Genomic DNA, 12,296 nt, shown 5'->3' on the forward strand with positions numbered 1-12,296 from the left:
AGACTCTGGAGTAACACAAATGGAACTATGGGAATTATGTTGTGATCAAAAATCCTAAATAAATCAAAATAATTGAGTATTTTAGCATCTTCACAGTAGACACTGTTTTTGGCTAGAATTTCTAGAAATGTATTCTTGGCATTTTCTCAACAGATTTCTTGAGGAATTTCCCTGAGATGCTATTTAAACAGTATTAAAGGAGTTCACACCTACACTGGACACTTATCGGCTGCTTTTCAGAATATTTCGCTCCGAGTCGTCCGTTTTTTTTCTTTCTTTTTTTTTTTTTTTTAAAAAAAGATCATTTTGTAAATAGAATGTTAGTTTTCTAATGAAAGAAATGAAAATGTTGGTACAATTATATTTTTGTCTACAACACCGATTTCAAACATTTAATCACACACCTTCAGATCAAAAGCTTTTTAACATCATGAGAAACATTTCAGTCGAGTGTCCACAAACTTTTGACCGGTAGTTATGAAAGATATGATCTGAGTTAATAAAGCGTCAGTTAGGTGAACGGCTGAAGGAAAAGGTGTGTAATGAGACACAGCCCGCTGACACAGGGTACAAGACAGTTCCTATGGGGAAGGAGTGTTGTCTAGGGCGGGGGAGCTAGTGCATTAACCCAGGGGTTCCCAAACTTTTCCAGGGCAAGGCCCCCAAATGGCATTAACATTTGACCGAGGCCCCCCTTTTGCAAGATGTCTTTAAAACACATTAAAAATACAGACTTCTGAATATATCCCCATTTTTTGTTATTAATAATTACATCTTACATCTTTACATTACATTACATTAGGAATTGATTGTGTGTGTGTGTGTGTGTGTGTGTGTGTGTGTGTGTGTGTGTGTGTGGTTGTCTGGGAAAAAAAATCATGCATTTATTTATTTTTCACACAAAATTGTTGAGGCCCCCCGGGCGCCCCCTGGCGGCCCCCACTTTTGAAAACCACTGCATTAACCTGTCGGTTCCAATTTAAGCGCGCGCGCGCACACACACACACACACGCGCACGTGCGCGCGCGCTGTTAAAATGGTCTCACCTCCCCTGTATGACCCACTGATCGACTTTCCTCACTTCAGACACTCTGTGCTCTTCTCTGACTCGGACTCTGGATGATCAGACGGGTTGACATGTCGCACTCGGTCCTCCCCCCGGAGATACACAACGGCCATGGAGTCGACGACGATCACGACTCCGAACCCGAGGATATTTACCTGCGGGACAGGCGAAGGGCCAAGTCCTTACCGGCCTACCCCGAGCAGGCCAATCTGTTCAGCCGTCTCTCTCAGCGCTGCAGGAAGCAGGTCAAGTTCGCCGACGCGCTCGGCTTGAATCTGGCCAGCGTGAGGCACTTCAGCATCGCCGAGGATCCCCAGGTGCCCTCCGAGGTGTTCGCCGCGCTGCGCGCTCTCCCCGCGCAGCACGAGCGCGAGCGCGAGCGCAAGCCTTCCAACTTCACATTCGCTCGGGACACAGCAGCGGAGGTCACAGAGGCGCGCGTGAATCGCTGCAGGGTCGCCCTGGAGACGGTCTCCATGTCCGGGTGGGCCATGCGCGGGGTCATACGCGCCAACGTCGCGCATAACGGCGAGACAGAAGTCGGGGTGAGGTACACGTTCAACCACTGGGCGTCCTACGCGGACGCGCCCGCGGTGCCCGTGTCTGGAGAGCGCGTGCACGACATGCAGAGATTCTCCTTCACTGTGCTCACGCCTCATTTCCTCGAGCCGAACGCGAGTGTGCACTTCGCCGTGTACATGAGGACTGACCGCGGGGAATTCTGGGACAATAACGACGAGCAGAACTACTGTGTGCAGTGTGGCCTCCTGCTGTGAACCCCCCTGAGTGCATCTTACTCCACTGTCAACTAGAATCTGAGTTGAGTGATTGAAAGATAAATGAATAAATAAATCACATATCTTCACTTAGGGTTATGTACTAGTTGGACAGAGCTGGTTCATGCAAAGACATCAGCGATAATTATTTATAATAACCTCCTATTTTTAACCAATAATTTACAGCACTGAATATTTTTGATAGGCATGAGCTACTTTTGGCACACGGATATCACTGCCTGACCTGATCCTAAAGGTCCAGTAAGCTCTTTTCACAGAAGGTGGTTTCTTTGTGCTACAGTTACACCAAAATGACAGTAACTCTTCATCAGCTTGGGTGTAGTGAAGCATTTGTCCCATGTGGTCACATGACCTAAACATGCTGGCCACCGTAGCAGTCTGTCCAGCATTATTTTAGTCACGAGAATTTGCCCACCTGTCAAATCTAATGCTGCATTTCACCCAAACTCTGAATTTCTGACCTCTGACTAGATGAAACCCAAAGAAAACACCTCCACAACTCGGAATTCCTACTCGGAAAGTCAGGAAGATCTCCTGAACCCCAAGTTCAGCAAGTGACGTCAAATCAACATGGCTGCTCACAACATCAGCTGTAAACAAATGTGCAGTTCTTTCCCTTTAAATGAGTTATACTGTATATAACGGTATGTACTTTTGATCCAACAACACACGGGCATATTTTCTTGTTAAATCTATAACACTGACTACACAGCTAGCTGTTTTGAGGATGAAAATATACATCACTCTTCACCGCTAGTCGGTTTGATTGCAACTAAAAAACATTGAGATGCCCGTATTCTTTTCTCAATTTGCAGCTCGAACGTATGGACATCGAGAAATGATGTAATTCCAATTTCTGACTTCTCACTAGAGGTTTTTTTTTTTTTTTTTTTTTTTTTAATATCCGACAAGTAACCTGCTCCATAAGATTTTCTGTTATTGATCAGTAACATTTTCCATGAATGTCTCTACAAATATTGTGTTGTAGAAGACTAACTTGGAGCTTTTATGTAGCTAACATTGCAGTTAGAATTATGGGTATGTATTTACACCTGCCATCGAGTGTGTAGCAGTGTTCCTGTCGCAGAACCGTTGCCTTGCGCACGTTAAATCAGTGCCAGAACATCCTCCGGTCTGTTGACTGCATCAGCACACACTTTAACGCCGGTTCTTCAATGCAGATGGACCTTAAAACGTCCAGCGAAGTACTCAATTTTCTATGTTGAGGCCGTAAAGCTGGACCTTTAAACTCTGAAAAGCGCATATTACCTTACATTTGTTTTTTTTTTTTTTTTTTTTTTACATGTTTTGATGAAAGGGTTGGTTTGATTAAAGGCTTTTTTCATTGTGAAATGTAGGCTTCAAACAGCGACTCGTGTTAAGTCGTATGCATATCATAGCCATTTCATACGATTGGATATGTTTTAAGCTTGTAATACTATGCATGCATCTAAGTAACTATAACTAATGGTAATGAATGGAGAAAAACTAAAATAGCACAAACGTGTTATTAAAATTCTTGTTTTTGTGTGTGTGTGCGTGCATTTACTGCAATTTCATGGAATATTTAGGAACTCGCCAAAGACAGACCACAAATTCTGCTTCATTATACAATGCACAGCAAAGTGCTAGTAAAGAGTACGAACATTACCTCATGACAGTGAATCTCAGTGCCACACATGAAAGCAGAAAATGTTGAGTCCTTGCAGATCGAGTGCGTGAATACAGGTGAAGCTAAACTCTGAATAAAATGGCTATGGTGGGGGGGAAAAAAAAGCAGCTTCACTTTTTTTATTATTTTTTTTTTTTTTTTATCTACAAATAATAAGTGCTTGATTGAATGTCCTGTCCCTTGAGATTGACATACAAGACCGTGCAAAAGTCTGTACATGCAAAGAAATGCTGTAGAGCAAAGATACCTTCAAAAATAATGGCATTATACGTTTCTCCTTTATTTAAAAATACCACAAAGAGCAGTAAACAGTAATCAATGAAACAAAGGCAATATTTGGCTCGACAACACTTTGCTTAAAAAAAATAGCAGTCTCAGGTAGAATGAGTGCAGTTTTATAAGGAAATCAGCTGTTAGTGTTATCGAGCATCTTGCAGAAGCAGTCACGGTTCTTCTGGAGACTTTGACTGTCGCTCTCGCTTCTTATTTTTGCAGCAAAACCCAGCAGCCTTCATTGTGTTTTTTGTCTGAAAATGTCTCTTACCGCTTAATATCCTGCTTTCTTTACTGACATTCAAACATTTTTCTGTAACGTTTAATTTTGTGCTGGAAAACCAATGTTTCGGAATCTACCACGTTTTTTTTTGTACTGACTCGATAATGTAGAAGCCAAAACCTAAAAATCTATAACAAAGTTTGTACTAAAAAAAAAAAAATACAAAAATAGTGTGCTTAAGACTATTGCACTGTACTGTATACTGTTTTAAATCGTTACTATCCAAAGGTACAAAAGCTGAACAGTGTGACTCTGAGATAACCATGAAACACTCTGGGGCAAGAAACAAACTATGATGCAATATCTGTATCGCTGTTTTGGGGGAAAAGTTCATTCGAACATAAGCAGAACCCGATGGTTTGGTTGATCGATGTTGCTTCTAGATGTGGAAGAGAACCAGTTTCAAAAGGTTTAGGTGGTTAGACTGGACATAATGTAAGGAATTAGCTGTTAGACCTTTATCTATCTCTGAACAATGCTTCCGGTGAGAAAACGTAGACCTCTACCGCTTGCGAGTGCAAACAAGATGAAAAGGAAGTGTTTCGACGATGCCAGTTTTGAAACCATCCATTTTTTAAAAAATCAGTTTATTTCTCCCTTGTTGTTGTTTCCGTCGCTGTTTCAGCTCTAAGCAATGAAATCTCCTCTCGTAGCTAACGAGAATGGATTTTCCTGAACCGTCCATCACGCCACGCTGATTTCTTCCGACCACTTTGATGTTCACAGCCTTCAAGCTGCATTTGCTAATCTGTATGGGACATGAAGCTCTATTAGGACATTGTTTCTTCTGCCTGAATTGTAGATGATGTGGAACTGGAGCTTGTTTCTCACATACAGTATTACAACTGACAGCTTCATTACCCATCACACAGTCCGAGATATCCGAGGCGTCATTTCCAATGTGGATTACGGCCCAGGATAACGTAGTTTACTCGAGCGAGATGAAGGATGAGCAGCTGATGTAGGTTTTATTATTCAGGGTTTATGAAGGATGGTCAAAGTGCCACAGACGGGCCCCTGAGAAAGACCCCGGACTCTGACTTCTCAGAAAATATATGTTAATGTACTGACAACATTGTGCTTTACGCTTTTCTTTTCCTTACTTTGCAGTACTGTTATTGTTGTTGTTTTTCATTTGTAGTCAAATGGCTACCTATAATCTGAGTAACCTAACCAGATTACCTACTTAATCTCCTTGTGTTGTAATGTTACAGTGTTGTAGAGCCACATAATATTTGGATTAATACTCAGTTGTCACTTTGCATATAGGTGTCTGTAGATAAAAATAAAAGTAAAGTGATTTGTACATTAGAAGTGTTACTTGTTGCATGCACAGTGTGAATATATAGCTGAGTAAAGCTAACGTTTGTTACATTTAAGACGAAATGTACTTTATACAAGTAATATCAGATGCGCTAGGTTCTACAGATGAGCTTCGGTTATTAAAAGCAATCAGTCCGTCCGTGATTACGTGGTTTTGCGATCACAGAAACGAACGCAAAATCAAGCAAGCTCTACAATACTCTGGGGAGCTTGCGATTGTTCAAAATTACCACAGATTTGGACCAAGACACGTCATTTGTTGGTCTCGTTGACCAACAAACATCACTGTGAAAGACCGTGCAGAACTATTTCGTGCGATTGCAGTTTTGCCAATTTCAAGTAGTTTTCCTGCAAAAAAAAAAAAAGCACAAAAAACTCACATTTTGAAGAAAAAAAAAAAAGCTGCAGAAAAATAACGCATTTTTGGCTGCAATAATCATAAAAAACTCAAAATCCTGTACAAACTTGTATTTTAAGATCTTAATAGATGGGAAATATCAAAATGTTATCCAGTTTCTCTTTTGAACGTTATGTTTAATGCTATTTATTTTGCGTTATATTTTAGATCGCTGCCTTATTACAGCATACAGCAAGTGGGTCGATTCATTTTTAAACTATTGGGGGACTCTTTCTTTTTTTTTTTTTGGCAGATAAACAGTAAAATAGAGGTCAGTTTGTTCGTTTTTCTTTTAGTCTTTTAATAATTTTCTTCATTCAATTTCACATTGACGCAGATCAAAATTAAAAAACTTCAAATATAAACCCTCATTGCCGTTTCAATGCTTCTGAAGCTCGGATCACTTTTTGCATAACCTTTTTGATGCCTTTAAATTAAAAACGGCAGAAGAACACACCTCAGTGTCGAGTGTAACTCAGTTCAATGTCCCCATTCCAACCCTGTATTTAGCCCAGGAAGCATTGTGCAACATGATCTTTATACCTTATACTCGAGCTCACTGGGTCATCCCTACCTAAAAACTAACAAACTAATCTATTTTAAATCTCTCGGCCTTGTGGGAAAACTTTAACCCCAATACACAACATCACTGTGACCCTTCGTATGTGTTCAACTTCACATGAAAATGCTCAGGAATTGTCCAGCTCGTGGTGTCTTAAAGCAACATAACTTTAATGAAACAGGACAAATAATACACACGTCACATGTATCGGCAAACTTAAAAAAGACAGACTCCTAATAGTGGGCTGTAACAGCAGGCTGTGTGGTGGCTTCGCTGTGTTGTATTTGCACTCAGTGAAGTGTGCACTTCAGCACAGCTGACTTTATAAAGAGGCAGAATGGGTGTAAGTGATTTGGGAACAGTGAATGTATACATTGTCTGAAAGGCATCATCATCCTCCTCCTCCTCCCTCAACCTAGGCCGCGATGTAGGCGTGTTAGACAGTCAGCGGTTTCCTGAAAAGCCTTGGTCCCCCTCTACAGACAGCTGCATAGTCCACTTGTGTCCAAATCAGAAGAATTTCCCCGACTGGGCTTCCACTACGGTCCGTTGAACCTCGTACAACCTTCCTATGACTACCTGTGCATTAAGAAAAAAATGAAGTTAAAAACATTCAAAATGGTGATTTCCACTTAGAGTACAGGTCCACCACCTCTCTCTGCTCGAGCACTTGTACCATTTCCTTGAAATTTTAGCAGCCATTTTAACAACCATTAACCCAGACTGTAAAAATGACAAATAAAATGACTCGACAGCTGACTAGCTTCAGTTTCAAACCACCTTATGTGCACAAAGTTTGCATGTTCTCCCCGTCCTTCAGGGTACTCCCCCAGTCCAAAGACGTGTTAAAGGCTGACAATGTCCAAATTGTCATTAGTGTGTGCCCTGCGATGGGGTGGCACCCTGTCCAGGGTGTCCCCCACCTTGTGCCCCGAGTTCCCTGGGATAGGCTCCGGGCTCCCCCACGACCTTGTGTAGGATAAACGCTATAGTTGGATATTCTTCAAACAGGAAGGAAGCTATTGAAGGAACACTATTTCAGACCTTGCTATGAATCGATTCCAAAATCGAATCAGTTACAATTAAAATGTCCATATTATCAATTTCCGAATAAATCATTCAACCATTAGTTTTCTTCAGATATCTTGCTAACGAGGATCTCGGATAGATGCACAGAGGGACGGATGGACGGACAACCCCAAAGACATAATGACAAAAAGGAACAAAACAAAAAAAAAAAGTGTTGTACATGAAATCCAAGCAAAATTCTATTCGATTGATGGATATACATATTAAAAGAGACCTTAGAAAAACATCATGGTAGATCTTTTTTTTTTTTTTTTTAAATTTGTAGTGTATTTAGTATTATTACTTAATATTAACCCTTTGCTTTTAATGGCATGCAAACATTTCTCTAAAATGAATGGGACAACAAGAAATTTGGGAAATGGGAGAAAGAATGTAAACCAAACAAATGTGCTCTTGTCCACTGACACTAATACATAAGAAAAAAGCAACAATTTTTTCAACAAATTTAAATCTTACAGTACACAAAACTTTTGTACATTACTCTATGTGAGCACTTAGAAACAAAACAAAGCATAGAAAAATGGTTTTAGGACAGAAAGGCGTCTGATGTGAGGATGCAGTGGGACAAAATCAGGAATGATATTCCACATGGAAACCAAATCAATAATGCCCACAATGCAACACTGTAAATAAACACCAGTCTGATACTGACTGTGTCTATATCAGGGTCGATGTTAGCCTGAAACGCCTGGTATGAGTTTGGATTTGACATTTTCCAATCCAAACCACGGACATTATTTAAAGAGGACCTATTATGCCCCTTTTTACAAGATGTAATATAAGTCTCAGATGTCCCCAAAATGTGTCTGTGAAGTTTCAGCTCGAAATACCCCACGGGTCATTTATTATACCATGCTGTAAATACCCCTTTTTGGGTGAAAGCAAAAACATGCCGTTTTCGTTTGTGTCTCTTTATATGTAAATGAGCTGCTGCTCTCCGCCCCCTTTCCGGTAGAGGGCCGTGCACTTACAGCTCGTGCTTCCGATACTATGGCAACAAGAAAGCCGGGTCAAAGTACACGTTGTTCGCGGAGACCAGGGGCAGGTTTTTTTTTCTTACAGACCTATGTAGGTTTTAGTGATGGGAAGTCCGGATCATTTTCTGACTCGGATATTTGAATCTCGTTCAGCAAAAGGAACGAATCTTTTTCCGAGTCATTTCGTTCACTTCAGAAGAATATAATTAAAATGTTACATGTTAAATTCCCCAACACGTCTAGTACTTACGCAAACGTTGATCACATCTGGAATAAAAAATAAACTATAGGTTAATGTAGCCAAGGCTGAATTTTGAGAAACAGAAATGATTCATTAATAGCTTAGCATTAGGTCTTCAGGCTATGCAATCTGTTAGTTCACCTCACCTCCCGATCCGAGTCTTTTATCACGTCTGTTCCCCGGAAAAAGTAATGATTAGTTCATTTCTCGAGTCTTCGGGTTCGATTGGTTTGTTCATCCAGTGACCGGCCCATAAGCTTAATGCAGTGGGGCTGCAACGTGATGAACGAACGACTCGAACCCGAAGACTCGAGAGGTGAACTAATCGTTTCTGTTTCCTGTACAGACCCTATGGGGATGCTGCAGCACATGCGCGGTCAAGAATGAACAAATCGCTCTCTGAGACAACTCGCTGTTCCTGAGTCACGTTAAAAGATCCGTTCAAAATGAACGCATCGTTCATGGACGACACATCACTAGTAGCTTTGTGCAGGAAGCAAGTCTGGAATTACTGACGCCTCGTTTCAGGCTGTTCGGGAGCGGGTTCGTTCTTTTGGGAGACAGTTACTCCATTAGTCGTGCACTTTGATATTTGAAACTTTGCAGACTTCTACATTCACAACCAGCTCTATAACACACTACACGAGAGGTAATATCTGAAAAAGCATAATAAAGGGCACTTTAACACCAGGAACATGTGTGGTGTTGATTGACATGACTCAGGACGCAAACTGCTTTAGAAAACTGCTTGAAGTGAGATCAATGCATCCCAAAAATATGCAATTTAATAAATCGAAGGCTGCAAAATACAGCTTTAATAATTCAGTTTGTAAACCCTTATGGAGTATTTGCGGATGTTAAAATTCCGAACCATCAGTTTGCAGCCAACGAATCTGCTATTCACTAAACCTGAAAGTAATGTTTTTTCATTCGAGCATCTGATGCATCCGGATTCCGGTCCACATCCTCACGAAAACTATTCAGTTATTCAGATTCTGTCCCGAGAGTTATATTTCTTATCCAAGCTCTTTTACACTACAGAATCCAAATATATGCATTACAACCAGAGCAGACAAAGCAATTTCTAACTGTAAATTGCTGTGAATAACATGGTGAGCGATACGGGTGTGTACGTGTGTGTACGTGTTTGTGTGTGTTCCGGAACATGGCATAGGCAGGAGGCGTGTTGTAATCTTAGCTTGATGCCAAGGCTTTACCGCTGAAGCTTTAGAATCACATGGTGGGCTAAATCAAGTGTCAACAGGGCTTGTTGTTGTGTTTTTTTTGTGTGTATATGTGTGTGTGTGTGTGTGTGTGTGTGTGTGTGTGTGTGTGTGTGTGTGTGTGAAAACACCGGCGTGTGCATAGGACACAATGTGTGCCACACACCTCTGGAAAGGAACAAACACTGACCAATAAACTTGTTGTGTAAACAGAAGTGTGTGTTCTAGGGACCATGTGGCAGGAACACACTGGGGACCAGGGCAGAACAGCAACACATCAATACAAGCTGTGTGTACACACGTACACACACACACACACAATGGTTATACAATACACTCTACAGCTATGTAATACCACAATAAGCCAAAATAATTCGTTTTTTAATCCTTTTTTAACAAAAGCACCCCTCTTAAGTTAATTTTAAATTATTTTTCTACCAATAATAATAATAATAATAATAATAATAAAAAGAAAACAGATAGATAAATTAAAGGAGAAATTAAAATAAATTGTCTTGGTAAAGATGCTGGCCCACCACAAGCTACCAGAACAGCCTTAATGCAACTTGCCATCAATTCTGCAAGTCTCTGGACCAGTACTGGAGCGATGAACCCTGTTCTTCCAAAATAAATTCCCTCAGTAGGCGTTTTGATGATGGCGATGAAGAGCGCTGTCTGACACGTTCACTCCGAAATCTCCCGTACGTGTCCGACTGGTGCGAGATCTGCTGAGTTGGAAGGCCATAGCGTATGATTTACATCAGTTTCATCCTCATCAAACCATTCAATGAGCTCTTGTACCCTGTGAATGGGGGCAGAGTCATCCTGGGGGAGACCACTCCCATCAGGAGAGAAATGATTCATCACAGTACAAAAGTGATCAATCAGGTGTTTGTGTATGGTGCTATGTATGGATCCGATGTAACTCTGACTAGGATAAAGAGGTTACTATAGACGAATGAATGAATGAATGGATTTAGAAATAAAAGGATTTCTCTTTAAATTATTGTAAAACTTGAGAACCATTATGCAATGTGAGAATTTCCATTTCCACCAGATTCCACTACTGGAGCTCAGGCTCTTATCATTCTCATAAACCAAAGCTCTAGCCTGCTCTTTTTCTCAGTGTATCTTCAGGATATGGTCCCTAATAGCTTTCCTTTCCTCCGGTGTTTCAATAAAAATATGCTGCTTCTGCGGTGCCTACGGTCTCGAAAGTGGGTTTAAATGCTGCTATAAAAAGTCCTGCATTTGATTGTAAAAAATGGTGCAGGTTTCATCTTGCAGCAACTGATGCAAACGTTTTATTGCAAAAGTTCATTCCTCTTAATCGACTGCTGGCACGCAAGCGCACACACGATTTATTTCGACCAGTAGAATACTACTGATGTATAATAAAGGAGAACAGAGAGCGGGGTTAGAGCTTAGTAGTGGAGCCTCTCTGATTCAGCCCAATTCTGCTGAGAAACACAACACAAACACTTCACAGTGCTCTAGAAACTCTGTGACGGATGCTCCGACTAAACGCGACATGCGGCCACTCTATTTAAAAAAAAAAATGCCTCGGAATGAGTCAGGAAGCCCATCCGTTATGGAGACGGTCTGGAACGTGCAGTGAATTGCTGGCCCGCGGTGAGAAAAAGAGCACCGGTGCTGAAAAAGATGCACGGTTAATTAAGGTGAGGTTTCATTTTTCAAACCCCAGTGAAGAAGAGTGCCGAGGTCCATTTTTATAAAAACGCTCGCCGTATGCGTGACACGGACCATCTGTCAGTTTGAGCAGCTCGCTTTGACGCCTGCCCATAACCTCCTGCTTAGAGGAGCCGCAGAGGCCCGTGGGAAAAGAGCACAGACTGATGGGGCTTAAACTGGATGCTGGAGAGGGTGAGATCGGTACAGCTGGATTTACGCTACAACTCTTCTAAAGGATGAAGCACGGTTATAAAGAAAGCTGGCGCTGCGTTCTATCATACATATCACGCTTTATTCGGCGTTAACAAAAGAGCTATATACTGTAGCGCCTTTCATACGATTTCTGTATGTTTTATGGTCGTTTGCTTGCTATTAGCGTCACAGACAAGACGAAAGAAAATGATAAGGAGTGGCAATTAAATCAGGAAAAATATTAAACAGGTGTTCCACCAAACTCCTAAATCGAACTCTAAATCTTAATAAGCACTTATTAACGGCGGCTCGGAGATGGTAGGACTTCAACTGATGCTTCATTAAAGGCAGGGGAATTTGGAGGGTAAGTGCAAGCTCAACATCTCTCAAAACCAGTTCTGTCAAAAGCAGTTGTACACATCCACCATACAGAGCATGTTCACCTCATCAATAACCAAGCGGTTCAGCTTAGCCTCCTCCTGCTTAAAGAGCTCTCACTTCAGGAGCTT

The 12,296-nt window shown here is 41.3% G+C and overlaps 2 protein-coding genes across 4 annotated transcripts in view; one reads left to right on the forward strand and one right to left on the reverse strand.

The window, feature by feature from the left end:
• The first annotated feature begins 1,036 nt into the window (after nucleotides 1-1,036).
• On the forward strand, nucleotides 1,037-3,397 carry ppp1r3g (protein phosphatase 1 regulatory subunit 3G). The gene is made up of 2 exons (XM_047158343.2): nucleotides 1,037-1,885; nucleotides 2,335-3,397. Exon 1 carries the CDS (start codon nucleotides 1,120-1,122, stop codon nucleotides 1,840-1,842), a length of 723 nt encoding a protein of 240 aa, XP_047014299.1. The 5' UTR covers nucleotides 1,037-1,119; the 3' UTR covers nucleotides 1,843-1,885; nucleotides 2,335-3,397.
• A 3,124-nt stretch (nucleotides 3,398-6,521) lies between these two features.
• Nucleotides 6,522-12,296, reverse strand: part of lyrm4 (LYR motif containing 4) — a 57,522-nt gene continuing 51,747 nt past the window's right edge. For 2 of the 3 annotated variants that reach the window (XM_047158686.2, XM_047158858.2), the window contains exon 4: nucleotides 6,816-6,952. In XM_047158686.2, the coding sequence (XP_047014642.1) occupies nucleotides 6,949-6,952 (4 nt within the window). In that variant the 3' untranslated portion in view covers nucleotides 6,816-6,948. 3 annotated transcript variants of the gene reach the window in all.

This window comes from Ictalurus punctatus, chromosome 1 (assembly GCF_001660625.3).
Source record: "Ictalurus punctatus breed USDA103 chromosome 1, Coco_2.0, whole genome shotgun sequence".
NCBI classification, from domain to species: Eukaryota; Metazoa; Chordata; class Actinopteri; order Siluriformes; family Ictaluridae; genus Ictalurus; species Ictalurus punctatus.